The following is a 24,621-nucleotide window of genomic DNA, read 5'->3' as shown; positions in this document are numbered from 1 at the left end:
AATCCCCACACCGAAACAACGTCTAGCACGTTCTTTACATATGCATTGGCATCATGTGTTTTTGTTGCAAAGCCCCACTTCACTTTGTGGGCTCAAGCCGAACACGTTTGGCTATTGAGCATGGACGTCAACACTGCAACGGCTGTTTGCGAGTTGTGATATAGATTCGATGCATCGGATTGTCACAATGTAAACAATGCCCCAGGGCCCGACTTACCTTTCACGCCCATCCCATCAGTTACCCCCGCGATCCATCAACGCGCCACGCTCTACACTCTACGTAGTCCATCCATCCATCGATCCCGGTGACTCAAGCAAGGCAACGCTCGGCCCAACACACCACACGCACCAGGTCCTCCCGCATCACACGTTGACCTTAATCCAGCTCGTCCCAGCGAGACCCCACTGCCGCCGCCGCTACCTCCCCAGCCGGCCTTTCCGCCAGCAGCTCAGTCGGCCGGCCCACGCAACCCTCCACAATCAGGAGCTGCAGCGACTGTGCGCACTGGCGCCCATAATACATGCCTTGGTAGCCGCTATCGCCCTCCTCACAGGGCACCAGGTTGTCGAGCTTGTTCCCAAGCAGGTCCCTGTAGGCTTTGCTGTGAAGCAGCCTGCGCGCATCCGAGCGGCTCACGGATGCCAACATGAAGGGCAGGCCGCCATCGCCATCCCCTGCGATGCGTTCTTCGTCCAGCCCCTTCCAGTCGGCCAACGCTTCCTGTAGCGCGAGCAGGCCTGCTTGCACCTGAGCGGCGGGCAACGCCTTAGCTGCCGCTGTGCCGTTGGAGCCCACGTGCACACCGCTTGCCGCCGCTCCGAGACCCTCGCCCGCGCTGTCAATCTTGGGCTGAAATAGCACACCGCGGCCCGCCCGGCTCTGCAGGTACTGCGCCGCGCGCTGGAGGCGAGCAGCGAGGTCAGCGGCGGCGGCGCCCGCGCCGGCGCCATTGCTGCTGCCTGCGCCGCCGCCACCGTCGCCACCGCCAACGGAGTTGTCAAACAGGGGCCGCTGCTTTACGCCTTGTTGCACGCCGGCCCCCCCGTCCGGCGGCGGCGGGCTCAGCTCGGACAGCTGCCAGCGGATCGCGCCAAGCGGCACGCCCAGCACACGGCACAGCGCCCGGTTCAGGATCAACGGCATCCGCACCTGCGAGCGGCAGAGCGGGGCGCAAGAAGGTTCGGCCGCCTCATGACACAAAACACGCAAGGTGCAAATCCGTGTACAGCACATGCGCATGCCACACATCAACCAGAAGGGCGATTGCAAGCCAGATCCTTCAGCTTCGTCCTGCCTGCCAGCCACACATGCAGCACCCGTGCGCACGCACCCGCCAGTCCGGCCGCAGCACACGCGGGGCCTTGAAGCCAGCCGCCGCCACGGCCGCCGCCTCCGTAGCCTCGTCTTCATCCTCGCAGTGCGCCGGGGGCCGCTGCTCGCGCGCCCCCGCCCCTATGCCCGGTGCTGCTGCGCCCGCCGCTGCGGGCGCGGGCTGCGTGAGGTCTCGCAGCACGAGGCACACGATGCCGCGCAGCCGCCGTAGCGCGTCCGTGTCACAAACCAGGGCGCCTGGCTCCAGCAGCGGCACCACCACCAGCTCACGCGGTGCCGCAGCGTCCGATCGCAGTTCCCTCGAGAGCTGCACAGAAGTAAGCATACGTCCATGCATTTGAGAAGCAAGGAAGCGCGCTTGACGAAGCGTGTGTTTTGCTAAGGCATCCGCCCGCCCGCGCGCCCTTCTCCTCATCGCCCATCGCCCAAATGCGCCCCAGACACCGGCGCTAGCTCACCACGGCTAGCTTGGCGGCTGCTTCCGCGGTCTGGTGAGCGTTGGAAGGCTTCAGGCAGCAGGCACGCAGCGCGCTGTGGCAGACCTCGACGTCAACGTCACAAACCGCCCGAGTAATGGCACCAGGGCTACGGCGTCCAGGCAAGCATGTGCGCAGGGTCGAACGGGAGCGAGTAGACATCGTTGGGCAACTACAGTATGAGGGTTATGTGCCCGAGCCCAAAGGAATGGCCCCGGGGAGAGGAGAGGGGATGCCCAGCATTTGACATCAAGACGTACATGGCCCGCAGCGGACCTGAACACGCAGCCTCTGCATGCGCGAAGCCAGGGCATTTAAGTACAAGGTGCCTTCATTGGTTGTTACACAACCCACCGAGAGCCGTGCACCACTCTCGGCCACACGCCACCGCACTGCGCTCACCTGCCGCCATAAATGGAAACCGTCTTGCTCTGCCAGGCCCGCTTGGTCACCGCTTCCGGCAGCGAACTTGCACCACCAGTGCTGGCGGTCCAGTCACGGGCATTGCCGCGAGTCGTGTCCCCACCTGCCGGGCCTCCACCTGCCGCTGTGCCATCGGTGGCGGGCGTGGCTTCGGCGGCGGCGACAAGGCCCCGGCCAGGCTCCCGCCCGGCCAACCAATTTGCTGTCAGGCACACCCGCCCCAACTTTTGCGTCTCCACTCCGGTCGGATCGAGCTGTGATCAATTAGATGAGAGTGTGTGTGGTTTGTGTGTGTGTGTGTGTGTGTGTGTGTGTGTGTGTGTGTGTGTGTGTGTGTGTGTGTGTGTGTGTGTGCGGGCGTCCAAACACTAGCGAGTACAGCTGTGGGCGGCCGCACATGAAGCCCGGAGGTTGCCCTGACCCATTCCTGGCTCTCCTCCTTCAGCATTTTATCCTGCGTCATGCCAGGCGCTGACAGGCACACACAGCCGCAACTATTAATACTCCGGCAAAGTCTCCCCGCACCGTCGCCGCGCCTCTTTCCCTACAGGCTCGCACCTACCGGTTTAAGCAGCTCCGCCGGCACCTGGCGCGCGTGCTGCGCCCGCTCCTCCTCACTGCCCGACAGCGTCATCACCAGCGGCCAGCCGACCGCCCGGTGGAAGAACCCAAGGGTGTCTGGCAGAGCGATTGCCGCCACCAGCAAGCCCACCGCCTCGCTGTGCTCCTTGTAGGGAAGCCGAGGCAGCTGGGACGCGACCCTGGCGGCTGTAGCAGCAGCAGCCACGGTCGGGAGCGGCGCTGCGGTCACTGCAGGGCGGTCCGCCTGCTTGCACCAGGCAGCAGCTGTTGGAAGAGGCTGACTGGCCTGGCCAACGCACTCGCTGGCGAGCCCCTCGCGAGCCATGGCCATGGCCGCGGCCTCGATTGCCGCCGCCGCCGCCATCCCCCGCGCCACCCTGTCCAGTACATAGTTGACTGCGGCGGTGCGGGCGAGGCTGTAGCAGATGGCGGGCGAGCCCTGCAGCACCAGCGAGCTGTGGGGCCCGGGGCTGTAAGTGGGGTTGCACGCCGTCAAGCTGTTGGCGCACGGTGCGGCGGCGCCAAACAACGTGCAGCCCATGTTCGCCTCCCAGCACGGCGCCAGCGCGCCCACCATGGCCCGCGCCAGGGCCGCCTGGCCTGCGACTTCCGCAACCTCGGTGTCCCATTGAATTTTTACGATATCTGGCGGAGCCTTCCCTTGGGTGCGAGAGGGCAGCAGCGCAGAGCCCTGCCGCCACAGCATCCGCACCACCTGAGCAGGCTGCGGCGGCGGCGGCGGCGGCGATTTCGCGAGCGCCGCCACGTCCTGGCCGCCTCGTGGCGCGGCGCCGCTGACGCCCGGCGGTGTGGACGCCAGAAGCGGCGGCAGCGGGTCGAAGAGGGCCGCCACAAGCCGCTCGCCCGCAGCGACACGCATTTCAAGCACCCGCTGGTTGGCGAGCTCCTCCCCAAGAGCATCCACCGTCGCCGCCCCTTCGCTGCAGCCCGCCTTCGCCTTATTCTTACGCCCAGCTGCCGCCAACTGCTCAATTTGTGCCTTGGCGTTCTTCCGGGCCCTCTGTTGGCACGTGATGAAGTTGCTGCGGACCCGCTCCAGAAGCAGCCCCTGCGCCTCCTCATCCGGCAAGCCCGCGTCGCCGCTCGCAGCCGTGCCCGGTGCGGGTGGCGCCCGGGCCGCCGCTTTGCCGCTGCCACCGCCGACAGCAGCTGCTGCCTTCCTGTCCTCGCTCTCATTGCCCTTGGCGTCCAAGCCCAGCACTGTGTACACAGCCTCCCTAACGGGGTTCTGCAGTGCCTGCATCACGAACTGGCGCACAACCGTGTCCAGGTGCTCAGGCGGCGTGCCAGCCACGACGTCGTGGCTCAGCACGGCCGCCACGCGCAGCAGCACCGCCGGGCGCGTCAGCGCCGCAAGCGCACCCGTCGCACCCACGCCGCGGCCATGGTCGAGCCACAGGGCCAGGGCCTGCAGGGGTTTGAACGCTGGTGGTCAGCCGCGACTTGGGCTTCAATGCCGCGCGACAGGCATGCCAAGAAGCCACCCAGCGCAAGCGCGCTGCGCTAAGGGCCACTGACAGAGGAGCAGGAAGCGATCCCACAGGCTCAATCGGCGGCATGCCGCATTGCGCGCCCCGCCATACCGTCCACAGGGCTCACCTGGAGGGCAGACATCACGATGGCGAAGTCTGTAAAGTCTGAGCTCAGCCATGCCCGCGCCTCAACGCCACTGCTGCCGCTTCTGCTGCCGCTGCCACCCCCGCTACCGTGCCCAGCGCCACAGGTCTGCAGCTGCCAGTACCGCAACAGAGCTGCCGCCAGCAACGCCGCTGAGGCCGCACTCCGGCCGCACGCAGGCGTGGAAGGGTCTCCGCTAATACTGACGTTGCACTTCTTGCAAGCCTCCTCCATGTCGACTGGTGGGCATCCCAGTACCGCATGGCAGTGCAGCAGCAGCGCGGCGCGGGCCGGCAGCATGCGGGCCGCCTCCGCTCGCAACAGCCAGGCTGGCGTGGAGACACCCTCCAGGGGCTGGCTCTGCAGGTTCGCCGGTGAGGGGGTGGCACAGGATGGCAGGGCCGACACGTCATTACCGATAGATTTGTAAGCACGTCGGATGCGGTATGACGAGCACGTGTGCCAGCGCAAACGACGAAGGTCCTGGCTTGTGACGCCTCATCCCCGCCCCCGCATCTCGCGAAGCCATTTAGCCCCTTGGCCACTGCAATGCAGGCACGCACCCCTGCCTGTTCAGCACAAGCGCACAACTCATCCTGCTCAAGCAAGTCCCTTGACGCTGATGCCTCCGCCCCGGTCCGCCAACCCCCGCAACACAACCTCCTCACCCCCAACCACCACGACCAGCCCCTTCGTTGCGTATGGCCCTTGCAACCCCGACCCACCAAGACCGGCCCAAGCGCCGTCGTCCGCTGGCGCTCCTCCGCCTCGGCCGCTGATGTCGGCTGCAAGGCCGCCAGCTGCGCCGCGACGTCCCGCTCGTCCACCTGCCGTACTGCCTCCCGTAGCCCCAGTGTGGCGTCTCGCATGCCCATCAGCGCAGCAGACTCTTCCATCGAGTAATCATCCGCTTCCTTGAAGGCTCTGTGGTGGCCCTCGTAGCTTCTGGCTGCCTGGTAAACAGACCGCCACACGTCCTCAGCTACGTTGTGAATGCTCAACTCCTGCCGCTCCCGCGCCTCCGCGGCCTCATCCGGCGCCAGGCCCGCGTCCACGGCCATCACGGCGCGCGCGGTGGCGGCGGCACGCAGGTGCGGGCGGTAGCCCGACACGCACGCGCGCTCGTGGCGGCCCAGGGCGCAGCGGGCGCGCTGTTGGGCCTGCAGGTGCAGGCCGCTGTCGGACAGGGCCGACGGCGGCAGGTCGGGGCAGGCCAGAGCCACCAGCGCCGAGCGCTGCCGACGAGCCAGCGCGCCCGCCAGACCACCATTGCATGCTTCCAAGCACAATGCCTCAGGCTGAGGCCGCAGCAGGGAACTGGCGGTACCATCGAGCGCAACGAAAGCGCGGGCGTCCAAATCGTTCATTATTGCCCAGCCATCGAATGTTGGTTAGCTCACAAATATATTTATAAAGTTAATACTGATGCAGTGTTAGCATGATAGCAGGGTTCAGAGTCTAAAGGCTAGAGTGCTCGCGGATCAGTGTTGGAAGTCATATGTCTTTGACCTTTGGATAGCGGTGTACCGGATAGCACTACGTGTGAAAGTGTCGAATCAGATGACAGATCGGCATTGCGCCTGTGCCACAGTTTACCACGTTTTGGCGCCCCCATCGCACACTGGGCGCGGCACCCTGCAACACTCGAGGAAGCATGACTTGTATACTAATCCGATCATCGTTGCGACAGCTACGCCAGCGCCCCCATCCAAATCAACGCCAGCAAGGGCGCGAGCTGCCACCCAGAACGCACTGTCGCTACTGGGGGTCCAAGGGTCCGCACCGTATCATCACATCATTCCCTATCGCAGTCAGCCGCCGCCCGCCGGGAGTACCAGCCGGTTCACGAGGCAATGCGGCATTACGGTACGTCGTCACCGAGTAAGTGCAGGCCCTGCTCCGCGCTGACCTCGCGCCCATCCGTGCCGCCATCCTCCTCCGTGTCAATTAGCACACGCGCCCTTGAGCTCACCAGCTCGCACCGAACCCCCCATCCCTCCCCAGCCGGAGCCCCCATCCCGTTTTTGGGCTGAGCCCCCCGAGCGAAGCGATTGCCCCAGGATTGCCAAAAAGTGCCAAACTGGCACAAACCGTGAGCGCCACGTATTATTAATTGCTATTCCCTATTGTAGAAAAATAGGCGGCAGGGAAAACTCGGCCGGAGCGAGAAGCGACCTCGCGAGTCCATGGACATCTTGACTTTCTTCAGTCCGCGAGTACAGCTCTCGGGCCCTGAATATCTTACAACCATGTATCAAAATATGTCGACGACAAGCGTCTTGGGGCAAGAATGTCGAAAGTTTGTGCAACAGCCGAACCATGCGTGCCGATCCCGCCTTAATTATGTCGCGGCCCCGGATCACGCGCCCGAGCCCCACTAGCCGTTTGTGGTCCTTGTGAGGGATTTGGAATGAGGTATCACGGGCTCATGTGTGGAGTGGCGTGGACAGGGCGTGGCGGTGCCTTTGGTATGCCCCTTTGCCAGTCCCGCTGGGCTTGCAAGGGTGCTGTTTATGTCGCCGGTACCCATCGTCACATCCCTTGCTCTAGGGGCTCAGCCCATTTTCCAGCTGTACTAAGCTGACACCCCTTGTCAGGGTCAGGGTCAGGGTCAAGGGGCTACGCCTCTCAGAGTGCCACCCAGCGCATAAGCTCCGTTACCCCGCGCTAGCGGTAGCCAGGTCACCAGGTGCGTTCAAGGCTTCAAGCCTGGCCCGACGCCTTCCTCCATGGCATCAAACTGGCCCGCAACTGCGTCAACTGGCTGTAAAGGCACGGCTACACTAGCTCCCACCCAGACGGCCCGGCCGTGCCCGCCCCCTCGAGGCCTACAGCCTAGTCCAGGTCATCCATTGCCTGGTACGCCTGCGTACCTGCCAGCAGCTCCGCCGGCCGCCCCGGCGCCACCTCCGCCACCAGCAGCTGCAGGGCCTGCTTGCTGGTGCGCTTCCTGTCCCAGTCATAGGCGCCGAGCGCGCCTCCATAGTGGTGCCGCGCATCCGCCGACGGGACCAGGTCACCGAAGATGTCGGGGGCCATTATGCGCGACCCGACACTCCTCCCCGCACCTTCCTCCGCGTCGCCCGCCTCATCCACATCCGAGTCCGAGACATTGATGATGTCGTTGAGCGCGCCGCACAGCTGCTTCAGCGGTTCCAAAGTCGCCTGCACCGCCTGAGCCATCGCCTGCGGCGGCTGCCTTGAGCACGCCTCGATGAATCCCTCCATTCGCATAAACAAGTGGTCTACGAACTTCCTGTTAGCGTCCACCACTTGCATCTGCAATTTCAGCAGCTTCTCGCCCTCCTGCGCCGCTTCACAGCCGCCAGGACCCGCCGCCAGTGTCTGGCTGAGGTCGGAGAGCGTCCAACCGATGAGGTCAAACGGCACCCCTGCCAGCCGGCAAAGGGCGCGGTTTAGCGCCAGCGGCAGGTGATACTGCGGGGGACGGGGGCAAAGCCATCAGCACGTGTCAAGCTACGAAGCGGTGCGCCCGGCCTTTCAAGTGGAGGCACATGGACGGCAAGCGGGAGGGAGAGAGCGCTCGCGACATGCGGAGCTGCAAGCCAAGTGGGTTCCACGCACGATCTCAGCACCCCGCGCGCAGGGAACTCACCTGCCAATGCATGTGTTGAACGCGGCACGTGTACATGTACCCAAGCCCGGCATCCTCATCCTTAGCCGCGGCCGCCTCCTCAACCTCCGCTGTCGGCTCCTCGTCCTCTAAAAATGTCAAGGCCTCAGACAAAGCCCGCAGGACCAGGCAGGCTATGCCATCCAGGTGCTGCGCGATGTCGGAGTCGCGCAGAGCCGCGTCATCCAGCAGCGGCACCACCACCAACTCACGCGGCGCCGCGGCGTTGGCGCGCAGGCGGTGTGAGTGCTGCAAGTAAGGCAGGTCAGGACGAAACAGGGTGGGCACACGCCCAAGCAGATGACGATGCGAACCATTGCTGTACGGGACGCGCGCAAGACGCAATGCGCGTGCAGGATAGATAGCTGGGATTCCGCGCAAGACGCGGAACACGTTGGCGCTTTGCCGGCAAGTAACGCTACATACACGTACGCCCACATGTACAACCAACCATGGTGATGGGCAATGGCAATGGGTAAGCTGTGTGCGCACCTCCGCAAGCGCCACCGCCGCCGCAGTCGTTTGCTCTCCGTTCGCTGGCTGCAGCCACGCGGCCCGTAGCGGCCGCCGCTGCAGCTCCGAGTCCAGTCGCCGCACCGCGAAGGCAGCCATGGTGTCATCACTGCATCGGTGTTGCAGGGCACAACAGCACAAGGAAACAGGCCCGAGCGCGTAAGCAAGCACTGTGGATGTGAAGGGCAGCGCGATAAATAGGACAGCTCACGTGCGTGCAGCCACGCCTGCCTTCCCATGCATTGAAAACAAGCCGTCCCCATGTATCCCAGCGCTGTAGCATCCAATCGTCACCACCAGACCGCCACCACCGCCGGCACAGCTGCAGGCTCCTAGGCCCTCCACTCTGCCCGTTCGCCACCATCCACCGCCCGCCTAGCCGCATGCGCACGTACCTGCCGGCGGCCAGAGGCACCTGCGGCGCCGCAGATATGGCCTTAGACACAGCCTCCTGGAAGCCCGCCGCCGAGCAGTCGCCAGCCGGTGATGGCGCTTGCGCAGCAGCGCTAGCGCCCGCCGCGTCCGGCGGCTCCACACCTGTCTCCGGGCCCGGGGAGCGCTGGTCTGGCTGCGAGCATGGCCGCTGGTGTGCGGCCCACGTGGCGACTAGGCAGGCCCGCTGCTGCAGCAGCCCTGGGATGTCCGGCTCCGTGCGTAGGGGCGGCAGCTGCAGTGGAGGACGGCAGCATGGAATTGTAACTACGACGTGCAGGCCTTATGCATTGGTAGGTACGTTGGGTGAGGCCAGCCGGGATGAAGCGCATATCGCTTACACGCCCGTACACGCCCCGCCCACCACGAGGCCGGTTTCACGCACGCGCTGGAGCAAAGTACCACAAAACTTGTAGACCCCTTCGCAAACACATGTACGCGCATGCTTTTCCCGTCACATGGTGTACATACACAAACACACACGCACACGCACCTCCATAAGCAAGTCCGCAGGCATGCGGCGCGCGTGCTCCGCCCGCTCTTCCTCGCTGCTTGACAGCGTCACCACCAGCGGCCAGCCAACCGCGCGTTGATACCGGGGCAGCTGTGCCTGCAGCTTGTTGGCAAAAATGAGCGCATCTCTAGTTACAGTGCCGCCTGAGTCACCGCCGGCACTGGCAGTCGAGGCCGGATGGGGCGTATCGGCATCCGCGTCCGCTGATCCCGTCGCGTTGGAGGCGTCATCGTGGACCTCAAAGGCGACTTGCATCGCCGCCATCCCCCGCGCCACCCTGTCCAGTACGTAGTTGACTGCGGCGGTGCGGGCGAGGCTGTAGCAGATGGCGGGCGAGCCCTGCAGCACCAGCGAGCTGTGGGGCCCGGGGCTGTAGGTGGGGTCGCACGCCGTCAAGCTGCTGGTACACGGCGCGGCGGCACCACACGACGTGCAGCCCATGTTCGCCTCCCAGCACGGCGCCAGCGCGCCAAGCATCGCCCGCGCCAGCGCTTCTCTGCTCATGGACTCCTGCCCAGCCCAGTGGAACAGGGCCCGCAGCTGGGCCTCACTGGCCTTGCCGCTCCGCGCATCGTGCCCGGCGCCCCTCAACTCAACATCGACCCGGGCGCGGTGCGGGAGCATCAGCACTGGCGTGGGCGGCGGCGCTGGCACAGGCGCAAGCGCGGCCGCAGGCGCCCGCACAGCGCCACCGTCTCTGACGGCTGCCGGCGCCTCATCCGCTCCTGCCGCCGCTGCCACCGCTGCTGGCCATGGCGCATTGAAGATGGCGTCCGTCAAGCGCTGCGCCAGCCGGGACCACGACTCCGTCCGTATCATCTTGAACTGCTCCTCCCGCAGCTGCGCCAGCTCCGCCGCCGCCCTGCCGCCCGGCGACACAGCCACAGCCTGCGAGGCGGCCAAGCTGCCGCCCAGCAGCCGCGCGGCCGTGTCCTGGACCTCCTTCTCCTGCCTCTTCACGCCCGCCCGGATGCCATCCCGCTCCGACACGTACAGCGGGCGCAGCCGCTCCATTAGCTGCTGCTGCGCGCCCTCTGCGCCCGCCGCTGCCGCTGCGGTGGCGGCAGCAACGGCGGCGGCGTCCTTGCCGCTGCTGTGCAGGTTTTCCACCGCCGTGGCCAGGGGCATGGAGAAAAGGTACTGCAGCGCGGTGCGAAAGAGAAAGGTCGCGAGGCCGCCGGGCGTGCGGAACAGCAGCTCCGAACTAAATACGCGCGCCACGCGCAGCAGCACAGCCGGCCGCGTGACCGCCGCCAGCACTCCAGTGGCGCCGGCGGCGCCGTCGTCGTCCCCAATCACGCGCAGTACCAGTGCCTGGGGCCGTGGGGGTGCAGCGCACAGGAGCAGCGGGGAGGGGTTGCTTCCGCCGTGCCCGGCAAGCCACAAGAGGCACGAAGAAAACGCTGTTGGGCGGAGGCGGCATGCCGTACCATACATGCTAGGGGCAGCGCTCCGGAGTTTAAAATCAGCGGGGCAACATGCAAGGCCACGCCGCCGTGTTTGATGCGGCCAATGAACCAACCGTTAGCTTTCCCCGCCTCTTGCTGTCATCACCCCAGCCCCGCACCTGTGCGGCCCACACCACAGTCGCCAGGACCATCACCTCAGGGCACAGCAGCACCTCGGACGCCGCCTCCGCACCGCTCGGGCTCTGGGCGCCCGTGGAACCTCCAGCCGCGACCCCAGCTCCACCGGCGCCCGCAGCGCCGCTTACGGCCCGGCCCCAGTAGCGCGAGAGGCCCACCGCGAGATCCGCCGCGGCCGCCTGGTGCCCCTGCTGTGAGAGGCCCGCCGGCAGGAAGCTGACCTCCACGCGTCCCAGCTGCTCCACGTGCCGGCCGAGCACTGTAGTGGCGTGCGCCGCTGCCAGCTCTTCGTAGGGTACCGCCGGTTTTGCCAGGACCTGTCAGGGACACAATTTCCCAAGCGCCCATGAGCTCACGGACAAGGGGCGCCTTGACTTGTTCACGGGAATCGTGACGACAGCCGCCAACCAGCCCGAGCCGCGCCTCGTACCATGTGACAGTGCAGGAGCAGCGCCGCGCGGGCTGGGTCGAGGTGCAATGCCTCCCACGACTGCAGCCAGGCGGGCATCGCCACGCCCTCCATTGGCCGGTACTGCGCGGGCAAGGATGGAGCAAGGTGGAGCAACACGTGCATCCGGTCAGCCGTGGGCCCGGGCGGTGCGGCGCCGAAGGTTGCGCGTGGTGGCCGCAAAGCCCGGTACCCGGTCCAAGCTGAAAGGACTACGCGATGCAAGCAATGCCTCCCTTATCACTGGCGTCGTCTGTTTCTTTCTCGCCGGCCGGGCGCCCGCCCACACGCCCATGCCCAGCACCTTCACTCCAGCACAATGCCGGAACCCGTGCACTTCCCCGGTGCATATGGCTCCGGGCAACCCGCCCACACCCACCAGCATGCTGCCGCATGCAGTTATAGACTGTCGCGCCTCCGCAACCGGCCCACAAGGAGTCTGCTGCATCAGCTCGTTCAGCACATCTGTATAGTCAATCGCCTCGACTGCGGCGATGACCGCTTTTAGCGCCTCGCCAAGCTTCCTCAGCTTGCTCGCGCGCTTGTTGTCCTTGTCAGAAGCGGCGTCAAGCTCTCTGTTCGCAACAGCATACTCTTTGGCTGCCTTCAGCAGCCGCTCCCAGATCTGGTGCTCCTTTTGCAGGTTCTCGACTTCCTGCCGCTCCCGCGCCTCCGCGGCCTCATCCGTCGCCAGGCCCGCGTGCACGGCCATCACGGCGCGCGCGGTGGCGGCGGCACGCAGGTGCGGACGGTAGCCCGACACGCACGCGCGCTCGTGGCGGCCCAGGGCGCAGCGGGCGCGCTGCTGGGCCTGCAGGTGCAGGCCGCGGCCGGACAGGGCCGACGGCGGCAGGTCGGGGCAGGCCAGAGCCACCAGCGCCGACCGCTGCCGACGAGCCAGCGCGCCCGCCAAGCCGCCGCAGCCCACATCGGCGGGAGGTGCATCGCCCTCATCGTCCGCCTCAAGAGCTCGGCCCAGCAGTGACGTGCTGCCTCTGCCGACTGTGTGGAAGCGCATCCGTCAACGAAAGCAAAAGATGTTAGTGGCGGAGCGCCGTCTCACATGCATAATATTCTAAAGGCGAAATGACTTTGAAACTAACTGAGAACACTGATTACGCATTCCGCCGCGGCATTACATATATAGAGCTGCAGCTGAATCCAGGAACCACTTGATTTTTCACAGTGCATGGGTCTGTTGACGAAACATACTGTAATGCTCGATCATTTTATGGATGAAAACGGTGCGGCGTGGTTTGGGTCCCATTTCATCATTCAGCTGCAAATTCAGCACGATCGCAGGCATTCTCGCACATCAAATACTTTGCTATTGCAATCCTCACCCAGTCGGGTCTCTGAAGTAGGGGATTACTGGGGAAAGTAGGGGACAATCCTAGTATCACTGCCTTGCATAGCCGTGGCCCTCCGTGGCCGTGGCACACGGTGACACAGGTGGCACCCGGTGGCACGCCTGCGCTCCGCTGCCCTGCTGCGCCTCAAATCACTTTGCAGCCCTGGCGCGAGCCCCTAGTAAGCATTACAACAAGTTCCCTCGATAGCCGGGCAGGCCTCCAGCGTGGCCTCCAGCTTGTGTTGCAAAGGTTTGCAAGGCCCTGCAAGGCGCTGCTAGCGCTGCCGCCGCTGCATACACCACTTCGCATCGCCTGCCCTCTGCACCCTTCAAAGCCGTCAATTCGCCATGCTCATGGGGCGACGGTGTGCACAGACCTTTCCGCCCCGAAACCCGTGCCTTCGCAGGCGCCATGAATGAGGGCAGCGCCCCCACCACACGCTCACGGAGACTTCCTTGTTAGCTATGCATCCAAAAATAAAGCATTGCTGAAAATACATAAACGTCAGTTTGTTCCACACAGAAATTTTCCGCAAGCTTTACACTGAGCTTTACAGACGGGCACAAGCATGCAAGCTCGGGCAAGTATCAAAACTCATCGATTACAATGATGAGGTGAATCTGATGTAGCCTTTGGAGCCTACCCGGTGCCATCGGGCGGTACCATTTCCATCCCAGTTCATATTTGGTTTGGGGCGAGGGCAATGAGCATCGACGACGGCTCGCATATTATCCGGGACTGCGTGGATGGTTCCATCAGGTGAGAAAGCCTCAGCCCGCATTTCTTACCCAGTGCAACACCCCCTCCTTAGCGAACGGCACCGGCAACGCTGCGGCCACTGCCCACCACAGCGCAACCAGCACTGCCTCACTTCCTGCGCAATTATGCAACGGGCAACGGGACAGTAATAGAAACAGATACACCCTGCCGTGGGCAAGTGGTGTGTATTAAGGGAGTGTGTGGGGGGGAGAAAAGGGGCCGCCTCCTGTACGCCCCCACTACCGGAATATGCAACGCAACAGTCAAGCCATGCATCTCCCAGTCCTTGCACATGCTCCGGACCGGGGCGCGTGGAAACAGCCAACACTTCTTCTGGACTCCAATCTCCTTCGCCAACCCGCTCCATCCACAGCCTCAAGCCTTACGCGATGACGGTGGTTGACACGCCGCCGTTCCAGCGCCTGCGGAGCCTGTCGCAGCTAGGTGTGACGCACTTCGTCTTCCCGGGCGCCACACACACGCGATTCGAGCACAGCCTGGGTGTGGCGTACAAGGTGGGGAGGCGTGACGTGTGACCCGTCAGGTAGGGGAGAGGGTGGTCAAGGAGGATGGCAGCGCGAGTGCGGGATGGGATGGGACAGCGGTGTCGGCACGGATGGGGGCAGACCCAGGTGGCATACGGCGGGAGCAGCAGCAGCAGCAGCCCGCACAATGCCTAGGCCCTGCCCCTCCTACGCACCCAACACGTTTCGGGGCTGTGCTCCCGCCCCCCTTTCATGGACGACCACCCCCGCCATATCACACACACACACACACATACACACACGCACACACACACAAACACACACACACACACACACACACACACACACACACATCTTAACCTTCACCTTCACCTCCAGGCCGCCAAGCTGGCCCGCCACATACTCAAGCGGCAGGGCGGCGCGGGGGCCGGGACGGCGGCCGGGGCCGGGGCGGGGGCCGCTGACGTGGACATGGAGCCACACCACGTCATGCTGGTCACACTGGCAGGTGGGCGGCGGCGGGTTGCTGGCACCATGCCGTGAGAATCAGGAATCAGGAGCAAGGGGCAGGCAGTGGGCGTGGTGCTGGGCGATAGGCAGTGCGCGTTCAGGAGGAGCGCTGGTGGCGGGTTGGAGACAGTCGTGCATGTGTGTTCTTACCTGCGATGCGATGAAGAGGCCATGGTTCAGGGACGGATACGGAGCCGCGCTGCACGTCATTGTGTGCGTTGGACCTCTGGGCCGGCACTCCTCTGCGCACACAGGCCTGTGCCACGACCTGGGGCACGGGCCGCTGTCTCACCCCTTTGAGAACTTCCTCAAGCGGCGCGGCATCACCGATTGGTGCGGGGGGCAGGGCGCGGCCGGTCGGGGGTGAGGCGAGGCGATGGAAAGGGGGCCGGTCAGGGACGTCAGGCTGTGGGTCGGGCACGGCACGCGCCTGGGGCGTGTTGTTGTCAGCGGGGGAGCTTTCAAGTTCTGAAGCCTGGCGGCAACCCTAACCCACACACACCTGTTGGGTTGTCGGGCTCGGTTAGTTGGGGCTCGGAGACAACTGCCCTCGCTCCTTGTCCATCTCCGCCGCTGTGCGCCGTTGCAGGCACCACGAGGACATGTCAGGCCTCATCCTCACACACATCGCCGACAACTATGACGTGGGACTCTCGACGTGAGCACCGGGGCCTTGACTGCTCAGCGCGAAGGAGGGTCTGGGCCCTGCGATGCCTTGGTGTTACAGGCGGTCCAGCTCCGGGCAAACTGCATACCCTGTGAACACGTGCTAAGGCCCGTGTGCACGGTGCATTTTGTGCGTCAGTCATCACGTAACGCATAACAGGCATGAGGGGAAAAATACTTGTGTATGTTGTACGTGCCTCCACACTTGCGCCTGCACACAGGGCTGACGAAAAAATACTTGTGTATGTTGTACGTGCCTCCAAACTTGCGCCTGCACACAGGGCTGACGTGCAGGGCATCACCGACCTGATCCGTGGCGTGCCGGCGCACCTGCACCCGGCGGCGCAGGCGTGAGTGGCGTGTTGTAGCAGCGCCTGGTTCGGTGGTTCGGGACCGCGGGTTGGGGCGGCTGGTCCTGTGATTCCCGATGTGCAGCAATGCGGAAAGCGGCATGTGTGGGGCCAACTTGTCGGGTGTCGCTCCTGCGTGCACTGATGCGCGGCTGTGTCGCCACAACGCCTCGCAGGGGTGACGCCGGGGTGGCGGGGCTGTGGCGGCCGGGGCAGCGCTTCCTGTTCGACATCGTCGCCAACAAGCGCAACGGGTGAGCAGCAGGGTCTGGACCGCCTCGCGCCGTAGGTGGCGCACGGAGCGGGCTTAAAAGCTGGGCCAGCAGCTGGGCTGCTGCCGGTTGGTTGTGCAGCCGCACAGAGTCTTCTGCTGGCTGGCAAAGCTGCCACTCAGACGGTTGAAACATCAAGTGCTTGTGCCCGGGCCGCACAGCACCGCAATGCTACGTATGTGCGCCCCCGCTGCGCACTGTTGCCAATCGCGCTGCCCAACTTGCGGTCCAACCAAGCCCCTAACCGCACCCGCACCGGCCACGCCACCCTGTCCTCGCCACCCTGTGTCATGCATCGCTGTGTCGCCCTGTCGCTGTATGTCATTGCGCTGTGCCCCTCCCCCGGCCCCGCGCATCAGTGTGGACGTTGACAAGCTTGACTACCTGAAGCGCGACGCCTTCATGTGCGGCGTGCGGGTGGGCGGAGACTTCGACAGCCTGCTCAAGAAGAAGTACATCAAGGTGCGGGGGGCGGAGGTGGGGCTGCATGCGCGTGTTTGCTCCGCATGCACGCACACGCACACACACACGCACACACGGGCACATTGGTTTTGCGCTTTGCTTACCTTGTGCCCTTCAAAACACGCACGCACACGCATGAACTGAGAGGGCATAGACGCCACGCACCCCATCCTAGCGGTGATGTATGGGGACCTGCTTTGCGCGCTGCCACAAGCATTGGAGGTGAAGGCTAAGAGAGAGCGACCCGCTCGTGTGTGTGTGTGTGTGTGTGTGTGTGTGTGTGTGTGTGTCTGTCGGTGTGTGTGTCGGTGTGTGTCGGTGTGGTTGGCGTGCTTGGGTTTCGCTTCCCGTCCTTTTTAGTTTGGTGCTAGAGGTGGATCACACGCTCGGGCCTGCGGTGTTTTGGCCAATAGTGACCTGCTGAGGTCACTGGTGTGGTCCAGGGTTGGCGCGTTATCTCCGGTGGACTCCAGGGCAGGTGTGCGCTATGGGCAGGAGGTACGCGCAGCGTGAGCCTGGTGTGCCGCGCTGCCACAGGGTGTTCCAAGTACTCGATTGCGAGACTCGAGGAGGCACCCATGGAAACCGTAGTTACACACACACGCACATGCAAACCCACCCATACACTCGCATAAGGCGCGCACGTGTTTCTCAAGTACTTGCATGCATAGGCACCCGCGTGCAACGTGCATTAGAGGCGCCCGGCTTCGCACATGGCCAAGGCGGCGCCAGGGCAATGCAGCACCCCCAGCGCACATGTACACGCTCTGCCCATCCCACCCGCCCTCTCCACAGGTGCTGGACGACGAGCTGTGTTACGACTGGTGCCAGTATGAAAACATACTGGACATCTTCCGGGCGCGGGAGGCCATGCACCGCAAGGTCTACACCAACAGGTGCGAGCCGGGCCAGCGGGGCGGGCGCTTCGGCGACAGCGCGGGCGGTCTTCACAAGTTTACGAAAGCTCGCTGACTCAGCGCCGCCGGTCAGGTGCTTGCCTGCGGCCTTTCCGTGCTTCCATGCTGCCGCTCTGTCATGGGTTGCGTGTGCTTGTCAGGAAATGCAAGGCTGTGGAGATGATGGCGGTCGACGCGCTGGTTGCGGCGGAGCCCCTGCTGCGCATCACGCAGCGCCTGCACTCCCCCGAGGTAGGGTTACGTGGTGTGGAGGCGAGTAGGTGCACGCCGCGCCGGCGTGCATCTGCATGGGTGTCACGCCAGCCCAGCTGGCCATGGAAGGGCCGAGCCCACGCCATTCTGCCGACAACTCGCTGTCTTTTTGGCCGCAGGAGTTTATCTCGTTGGACGACACGCTCCTCACGGTGAGGCGCGTTGCGGCACTGAGGGGACGTGTGCTTGTTCGGTTCGGTTCGTTTCGGGTCAGGTCGGGTCGGGTCGGGTCAGGTCGGGTCGGGCCTGCCGCCGCAACCGCCTGCCGTGTCCTTCAAACCAGCCCATCGCGCCCCCTCATGCACCCACTGCAGACCATTGAACATTACCATCGCTTGCACCGGTGAGGCTGCTGGGCCCGAGCTGCAAGTCAGCACCTTGCAAACAGCATTCTCTTCGTCAACGGGAAACCGTTTGCCCCGCCCGAGCGTGTATGTCGCACCTGCCTTTCATCTTATTGTTGTTGCCAGGGGCGAGCTGGAGGACGACGAGGAGCAGGCGCTGAAGGCGGCCCAGGGCATCGTGCGGCAGCTGCGGCTGCGGCAGCTGTACCGCTTCGGGAACCAGGTGCGCAGCCCGGCTGACACATTCGCACATGTGCCGTAAATGCATGGCTGCACAGATTGGGTCATGGGTTCCCCTGTACTTGATGTCCCGTGTATCGCGCAGTGCACTGTGACCTCGATCCCTGCCCCTCGACACGTCAGTCGCCCTTGCCCCGCTCCCCCCGCCCGCCTGCTGCCGCAGTTCACGGTGCCGCCCGAGTACCTGGCCGACAGCCGCTGGGAGGTGCGCGTGCGTGCGGGTGTATGTGCATATGTGTGTGTGGTATGTGTGTGTGTGAAAAACACAACGAAACGAGGTCTCGTGCGTGTGAGGAGAGAGAGAGAGAGTGTGTGTGTGTGCGTGCGCGTGTCTGTATTCACACTGAAGACGAAAGCCCGCTGGGGGGGATGTGAAAGGAGGGAGTCGGCGATGCGGGATGTGAAAGGAGGGAGTCGGCGATGCGCCGTTAATCACTCGGCAGTGGTTGCATGGGCCAGTTGCAGCGCCCCCTTACGCCAAACGGTTCATGCGCCTCTTTCTTGCGCCACCTGCCCACCCGCCACTGCCACGACTGCCAGCTGACAAGCTCGGCTTGCCCGCCGGCCATGATCCCCCACCCGCCGCCGCAGTCCATCCGCTCGCGCTTCACGCCCGCCGAGCTGGCCTCGCACTACAGCGGCAGCGACGTGCCGGGCGGCCTGATGCCGGCCGACATCGTGTGCGACGAGAACAAGATCGACCACACCATGGGCGGAGACAACCCCGTGGAGCGGGTGAGGCCGCGAGGGGCGGGTGGGGGCGGCCGCGAGGGGCGGGTGCGGAGCTGGGCAGGGAAGTGGGTTGCCGTGAGAGGTAGTATGGAAGAGGGGCGTGAAAGTGGGGTGTTCGCCGGACGGGCGCGAGTTGGCTTCCTGCATGGCGCCCTGATGTGCCGGCTGCTGGTCTGCTGCGGCTGCTGTTGCTGCCCTGCCGCCGCCCATCACAACCGGCAGGTGGGCTTCTTCAAGGAGGGCGGCAGCGGCAAGTACCACACGGCCCGGCACCAGGTGGTGGGCATCATGCCGCACTTCTTCCAGGTGCGCGGCAGGGGGGCAGGGAGGGAGCGGGCCGTGGCGGGGGTTGTAGATACCAGCCCATACTAAACCAAACCCAATGCAATAGAGCGAGGAGGAGAGCGTGGGCGATGCTTGACAACGGAGTGGCACGCGACAATGGTCCCCATTCCCGAAAAGCACCGAGTTCCCAGGTTCCCAGCAAAACATCCCGCAAACCGGTAGAAAGAAGGCGATGAGCTCTTCGGTCTTGCGCGTGTGGGCGGTGCTGACGGTAGCCGCCTTCGAAATTGCCACCCAGGCTCAAACACACGCACGCACGTTCTATCTAGCAATGCAGACTAGGCACACGTTGAATACCCACCTAGAAGACATCAAGGGAGCCCGGGCGCCGAGGAGGAGACCAGCGCCAGGGCGGGACGTTCGCATGTGCAAAAAGGGAAAAGGCAAACGGTGTGAGCGGAAAGGCGCGCGCGGGGGGGGGGGGCGTGGCCGATACGGGTGCAGGGGCGGTGCGCAGAAGGCGGGTGGTGGACTGTGAGTAGGGCTGCCGTGCCGCAGTGGATTGCAGCACCAGTGCGGCACGGGCGGTGCCACAGCGCACCTGCGGCGGACCAAACCACTGCGCGCTATGCTCGCGGAGCCGCATCACGTACCCCACCGACACCATGGCCACCGCCTGCCCCCCCCCAATCGCTGCGCAGGAGCGCGTGCTGCGTGTGTTCACGCCGCGCCAGGAGCCGGCCTACGTGCGGGCCATTGAGGCGGCGCTGCACAACTGGGCCACAGTGCACTTCGGAGGCGGCGCGCAGCTGGCCACGCCTGTGCGGCCGCGCAGCCGCTCCGCCGGCGGCGCCACCGGGGCCGCGGAAGCACTGGCGGGGGCTGGAGCGGGATTGGGAGGTGTTGGCGCCGGATTGCCGGGGCTGTTTCCTCGGGAGGTGAGCGTACGCGGCAAGCGAGGCGGAGGGCGGCCCCCGGGGGAGGGCCTGTGTTTTGTGGGATGGTGCCGGCAGGTTGTGGTGAACAGCCCCAGGTGCCATCCTGATCCCTCCTGCGTCTCACAGTCTCCTGCCCTGTCACTACAAAAGTATGAATGGCAAACACATCCGCCCGTCCATAGCCACACCGCGACACACATGTTGTGGTGCCACAGGTGGTCGTGCACCAGGTGCAGGCCAGCATTCGGCCGCACGCGCCGGTGTCAGCCGCCTCTGCGGCCGCGGCGGCTGCGGTGGCTGCCACGACAGCGGCTGGTGCCAACGGCGCGACCAGCACGTCTGATCTTGCGGGTGCCGGACCATGCGAAGGCGCAGGAAGCGGCGGCAGCGGGGGCGCGGCGGACACCACTCCCACGCGAGGCCGGGTGGCGGGCGCGGCGACCTGGGCGGGGGAGGAGGCGGGTGTTGTGGCCCTGGTGGAGGACGGCGCCGGAGGGTCGAAGGGGAGACGCGGTCCTGGGCAGGGGCGGGCGGGTAAGGCCGAGTCGGATGAGGCAGGGCTGCAGGAAGGCTCGGCACGGACCAAGCGGCAGCGCATGGGCGACGGCGCGTGAGGCTGTGTGTGGAAGCGTGTGTGTTTGCAAGGCAAGGCGGCACAGAACGCATGGCATGCATTACGGGCACTGAGCGGAATTAGCTCAGACTACTTTTGCAAGTTGCACTGTGTTTTGGCGGGATCATTCTTGCTATCTACCGTATTCAAGGTACGGCAGTTCGACGTGGCGACGTTGGTGCAGGGGTTAGCAGAGCACATCAGTTCTCGGGGATAGGCTGATGCCGAAGGTGCGGTGTCTGCGTGACATGCGTTGATGGAGGCGGAGGGGAGCAGGGCAGGTGTGTTCAATGGCGTGGCTGCAGTGGCGCGGAGTTCGTAGAATCCGGCGTGCCAGCGGCGTTAGCACAGGGGTTAGCGTCCATCCCCGCCAAAACGGAACGGCTTCTCAATCGAAATTCAGGCACGCCCGCATAAGTCCCTCTTTCGTGTGCAAGTATACCTTTGCATTGTTCGCTGGAATGATGGAATTCATGGTTATCAAAGTGCGACTTCCCGAGCGACTTCCTAAACTTTTGCTCAGCAGCTGGTCTGACTACTTATGCTTATGCACAATTATTTGAGGCATTTGATGACCTGTATACGTATGAAACAAGCGATAGGTAGAAACTTGGCTGTCCCTTGCTGCGAGCTGAAATGAGCTTGACTTGCGCTCAAACATAGGCAGGCGGCAGAATGAAGTACAGCAACAGTGACACACGTAGATGCATCCAATCTACCAGCGGGGGCTTGATCCTGGCGCTGGTGTTTCTTGTTGCATCGCCATCAACGTGGGCGCAGCAGAGCGCGGATGCAGCGGCCCAGGCGTCATCAGGGCGCAACGGGACACTAGACTTTGACGTTATCTTGTGGCGTCGGCTACTGGTCAATCGGACCGCCAGCAACGGCACGGATGACATTGGCGAGGTCAGCCTTCCCAGCATCGTCGCCACCATGGAGTTCCTCCTGGCGGCACCGCTGCAGCTGAACGCCAGCCTGAACCGCGTGCCCGAGGTGGAGGTGGAGGCGTTCTGGGACATCGTGGTGTCGGCGCGGGCGCTGGCGGAGGAGAACGAGCGGCCGGTGGCGGGGGCGCGCGTAGACCTGGTTGCAGCGGTGGACGCCCTCACTGCCAAGGTGACGGCGCTGCCCACGCACCTCTGCTGGCCGGTGCTGCGCCGGGTCATCCTGGCAGCGCTGGTGCAGCGCCGCCTCTCCTACGGCGCCTTCAGCCCCGCGGCCAGCGCCGCCGTGGGCCGGCTGGCGGTGCAGCTGTTCCGGCTGCACCGCACGGGCGCGGCGCGCAAGGGCGTCATAGACTTCTTCCACGTGTCAAAGGCCGGCGGTACCAGCTTCTGCCAGATGGCCAAGCTGAACGGCTGCCGCACCGAGTCCTTCGGCGCGCGGCGCAACTGCCTCATCCGCGACTTCGACGACGTGCCCCGCTGGGTGAACAACTCCTTGCACACCTCGCTGGCGCCGACCGGGCTGCGCACGCCCTGGTTCGCCAACTGGGGCAATAAGTTGCGGCGCGACATGTCCTGCAATCTGCGCAAGCGCTTCATGCTGCGGCGGCGCTTCAACATCGCCGCCAACGAGTTCACGCTGTACGGTGCGCAGGCCACGCCGCGCAACGTGCACACCTGCCCCGGCAACCTAAACGTGCTGCAGCTGCGGCACCCCTACACGCGGCTGCGCAGCCACATCATGTGGGTATGGGCGCTGTACGACCACCACTTCAAGGAGCAGGCGGCGGCGTTCTTCCCCAGCCGCGGCGCCGCGCACTGGGCCGAGCTGCTGCCGGCCGCCACACACAACTACTACATCCGCAGCCTGCTGGGAGAGCAGGTGTGTAAGTGTGTGTGAGCGGCGTGTGTGTCAGCGGCGTGCCTGCGGAGCGGAGCGGGATGGGATGGGATGGGATGGGATGGGATGGGGTGGGGCTTGGTGGGAGAGGGCTGTGGGCGGTGAAATTTGAGGGCCATCGGGACCGCTATCGGACAGGGCGGAGGTGGGGATGTGGAACAATGCACTGCTGCCGCCCTCCCGCAACACACACCTGCCTCGCCCCGCTGGACCGCTGTTCGCCATCGCTGTGCCCCACGACTGCAACCCGCGCCGCCGCTGTGTGTCCCCACCCTCCTAGGTGTACTACCTGTCACCCGAGGAGCTGAACGGCACGCACCTGGCCACCGCGCGGCTGGCGCTGCTGCAGTTCGACGTGCTGTTGCTCCTGGAGGAGCCCGACATGAACGCGCTGCTTTTTGAGATGGCGGTGGGCTGGTCGCTGGGATTTGGGGAGGTGAGAACGCGAGGGTTGAGGGTCGGGGCGTGGGGAAGGGGTTGGGGAAGGTGGTTTAGCCAACCCAGGCCCGGAAGGGGCGGCACCGCCGTGCATGGCAACGGACAGGGGAGTTTGGGCGAAGAGACACCTCGGATGCCCACAGCACCCACACGCACCGCACCACGCCGCCTGCTCGTCGCGTGCCCTCAAACACGCCCGTGCCGTTGCCACCCCTGCTCCGCCCTCCCCGGCGCAGGTGCACGCGCGCACCAGCAGCCAGCTGCACGAGGTGGGTGCGCGGGGCCTGCCGGGCGCCGAGGACTGGGCGGCGCTGCAGCAGGCCAACCAGCTGGACATGCAGCTCTACCGCTTCGGCGCACTGCTGGCGCTGCTGGACTCGGTGGTGTTCGACATAGCGCGGGAGGCGGGGCTAGGCGCCGGGTACACGGCTCTGGGGCGGGCGGGCGGGGCGGCGGGTGGCGGCGGCGGCGGCAGTGGGCTCCAGGCGAGCGACCAGGCGCACCCCGGGGACGACGAGAACTGGGAGGTGGTGGGTGGAGCCAACGTCACGCAGCGCAGTTGCGGGTTCGTGTCGGAGTACGAGACGGATCGCGTGGTGCCGGCGCACATCGTGATCCGGTAGCCAGCCACCGGTGGGGTGAGGGGGGGGGGGTCGTGAGGGCTTGGGGTGGGGTGGAGGCTAGGCGTGCGGGGTGGTGGGCGAGAGCGCACGTGTGCGAGCACTGGGGCAGAGGTATGCCTGGTTGTAGATGAGCTAGGCTCAGCAGGAAGACACATGCATGCCGTGCTGTGCAGCGCGCGATGTAAGCCGCGCATGAAGAAAAGTGATGCGGTGTCCTTGCGATATGGGATGGGCGAGACAGGACAGTTTGCATGTCCATAGCTGTGGCCGCACGATTGGCGAGGATGTTGACTGGCGAGCGCGAAGTAGGGAAGCGCAGAAAAGTGCGCCGCAGTGCGCCAAGTAGCGGGCGGGCGGGGCAACAGCCCTTGAGGAGGATTGGCTGTCTATTCATGTTACACTGAGCCTGAACTGGAGACTGTACGAGGTGTGACACCGTGTGCTGATGGCCACCCGCAAATGTGAAAGAGATGCGCAAGGACCTTTCCGCATTATTGTATGTCACATGCCAACACGTACTGTACTACAGTACGACAAGACCTGACGTGCGCTTGAACCGGTGTGAAGCGCTGCACACCACTATCATGAGTTGCGCGGAGTATTATCATAGCCTCACGCCTTCATGTCAGTTCACATGTGCGTGCAGCCGTGCACGTGAAGAAAGCATTTAGGCAACGGAGATGGCGTCCGTGGCCACGTCCACAACGGTCATCAGCAGATAGTGCACGTGGAGAAGGCATTTAGCCTCTAGGCACGCGCTGCACCCCCTTGCTTGGCAGCTATATGTACCCTTGGCGTCCACCAGCCCTGCGCTTAACCCCCGGCCTCTGTCAGCCGCGTTCTACACCAGCTTAGCATCAAGGGGCGTAAGAGCATCAGTGCATCACTGATAGTTCTGCAGGTTGGCGGTGAGGCGGGACAGCGCCCTGTGTGTGTCGTGGGAGGATGGGTAGATGGTG

The 24,621-nt window shown here is 64.6% G+C and overlaps 4 protein-coding genes across 4 annotated transcripts; 2 read left to right on the top strand and 2 right to left on the bottom strand.

Annotated features, from left to right (window-relative positions):
- Positions 1 to 22: 22 nt before the first annotated feature.
- Positions 23 to 5,961, bottom strand: CHLRE_03g191600v5 (uncharacterized protein). The gene is made up of 7 exons (XM_043061186.1): positions 5,178 to 5,961; positions 4,435 to 4,812; positions 2,795 to 4,243; positions 2,212 to 2,486; positions 1,792 to 1,918; positions 1,332 to 1,640; positions 23 to 1,150 (listed from the first exon to the last, which is right to left on the bottom strand). The coding sequence occupies exons 1-7, from the start codon at positions 5,817 to 5,819 to the stop codon at positions 377 to 379; spliced, it is 3,954 nt and encodes a 1,317-aa protein (XP_042926315.1). The 5' UTR covers positions 5,820 to 5,961; the 3' UTR covers positions 23 to 376.
- Positions 5,962 to 6,009: 48 nt separating this feature from the next.
- CHLRE_03g191550v5 (uncharacterized protein) lies at positions 6,010 to 12,951 on the bottom strand. The gene is made up of 8 exons (XM_043061185.1): positions 11,959 to 12,951; positions 11,562 to 11,663; positions 11,113 to 11,448; positions 9,525 to 10,859; positions 8,995 to 9,266; positions 8,579 to 8,708; positions 8,069 to 8,335; positions 6,010 to 7,890 (listed from the first exon to the last, which is right to left on the bottom strand). The coding sequence occupies exons 1-8, from the start codon at positions 12,595 to 12,597 to the stop codon at positions 7,288 to 7,290; spliced, it is 3,684 nt and encodes a 1,227-aa protein (XP_042926314.1). The 5' UTR covers positions 12,598 to 12,951; the 3' UTR covers positions 6,010 to 7,287.
- A 480-nt stretch (positions 12,952 to 13,431) lies between these two features.
- Positions 13,432 to 21,169, top strand: CHLRE_03g191500v5 (uncharacterized protein). Its single transcript, XM_043061184.1, has 18 exons — positions 13,432 to 13,690; positions 14,064 to 14,205; positions 14,554 to 14,683; positions 14,940 to 15,018; positions 15,275 to 15,343; positions 15,633 to 15,701; positions 15,878 to 15,955; positions 16,333 to 16,435; positions 17,231 to 17,331; positions 17,493 to 17,583; positions 17,724 to 17,756; positions 17,919 to 17,947; positions 18,075 to 18,171; positions 18,352 to 18,393; positions 18,780 to 18,923; positions 19,143 to 19,226; positions 19,907 to 20,143; positions 20,359 to 21,169. The coding sequence occupies exons 1-18, from the start codon at positions 13,635 to 13,637 to the stop codon at positions 20,755 to 20,757; spliced, it is 1,983 nt and encodes a 660-aa protein (XP_042926313.1). The 5' UTR covers positions 13,432 to 13,634; the 3' UTR covers positions 20,758 to 21,169.
- Positions 21,170 to 21,231: 62 nt separating this feature from the next.
- On the top strand, positions 21,232 to 24,277 carry CHLRE_03g191450v5 (uncharacterized protein). Its single transcript, XM_001691997.2, has 3 exons — positions 21,232 to 22,583; positions 22,882 to 23,037; positions 23,276 to 24,277. The coding sequence occupies exons 1-3, from the start codon at positions 21,432 to 21,434 to the stop codon at positions 23,660 to 23,662; spliced, it is 1,695 nt and encodes a 564-aa protein (XP_001692049.2). The 5' UTR covers positions 21,232 to 21,431; the 3' UTR covers positions 23,663 to 24,277.
- The last annotated feature ends 344 nt before the right edge of the window (positions 24,278 to 24,621 follow it).

Source organism: Chlamydomonas reinhardtii, chromosome 3 (genome assembly GCF_000002595.2).
Source record: "Chlamydomonas reinhardtii strain CC-503 cw92 mt+ chromosome 3, whole genome shotgun sequence".
Classification (NCBI taxonomy): Eukaryota; Viridiplantae; Chlorophyta; class Chlorophyceae; order Chlamydomonadales; family Chlamydomonadaceae; genus Chlamydomonas; species Chlamydomonas reinhardtii.
This window is presented reverse-complemented; position numbering and strand designations above follow the sequence as displayed.

Excerpts from the sequence above, each read along its gene's own strand:
- CHLRE_03g191600v5 (XM_043061186.1), bottom strand. The coding sequence starts at position 5,819 with ATGAACGATTTGGACGCCCGCGCTTTCGTTGCGCTCGATGGTACCGCC. Across the intron at positions 1,641-1,791 it reads CAGCCGCCAAGCTAGCCGTG|CTCTCGAGGGAACTGCGATC; the intron begins GTGAGCTAGCGC and ends ACTTCTGTGCAG. Across the intron at positions 1,151-1,331 it reads TGCTGCGGCCGGACTGGCGG|GTGCGGATGCCGTTGATCCT; the intron begins GTGCGTGCGCAC and ends TGCCGCTCGCAG.
- CHLRE_03g191550v5 (XM_043061185.1), bottom strand. The coding sequence starts at position 12,597 with ATGCGCTTCCACACAGTCGGCAGAGGCAGCACGTCACTGCTGGGCCGA. Across the intron at positions 8,709-8,994 it reads GTGCCTCTGGCCGCCGGCAG|TGATGACACCATGGCTGCCT; the intron begins GTACGTGCGCAT and ends ACACCGATGCAG. Across the intron at positions 7,891-8,068 it reads TTCAACACATGCATTGGCAG|TATCACCTGCCGCTGGCGCT; the intron begins GTGAGTTCCCTG and ends CGTCCCCCGCAG.
- CHLRE_03g191500v5 (XM_043061184.1), top strand. The coding sequence starts at position 13,635 with ATGAGCATCGACGACGGCTCGCATATTATCCGGGACTGCGTGGATGGT. Across the intron at positions 15,956-16,332 it reads GTCGCCAACAAGCGCAACGG|TGTGGACGTTGACAAGCTTG; the intron begins GTGAGCAGCAGG and ends CCCGCGCATCAG. Across the intron at positions 20,144-20,358 it reads CGGGGCTGTTTCCTCGGGAG|GTGGTCGTGCACCAGGTGCA; the intron begins GTGAGCGTACGC and ends GTGGTGCCACAG.
- CHLRE_03g191450v5 (XM_001691997.2), top strand. The coding sequence starts at position 21,432 with ATGAAGTACAGCAACAGTGACACACGTAGATGCATCCAATCTACCAGC. Across the intron at positions 22,584-22,881 it reads GCAGCCTGCTGGGAGAGCAG|GTGTACTACCTGTCACCCGA; the intron begins GTGTGTAAGTGT and ends CCACCCTCCTAG. Across the intron at positions 23,038-23,275 it reads GGTCGCTGGGATTTGGGGAG|GTGCACGCGCGCACCAGCAG; the intron begins GTGAGAACGCGA and ends TCCCCGGCGCAG.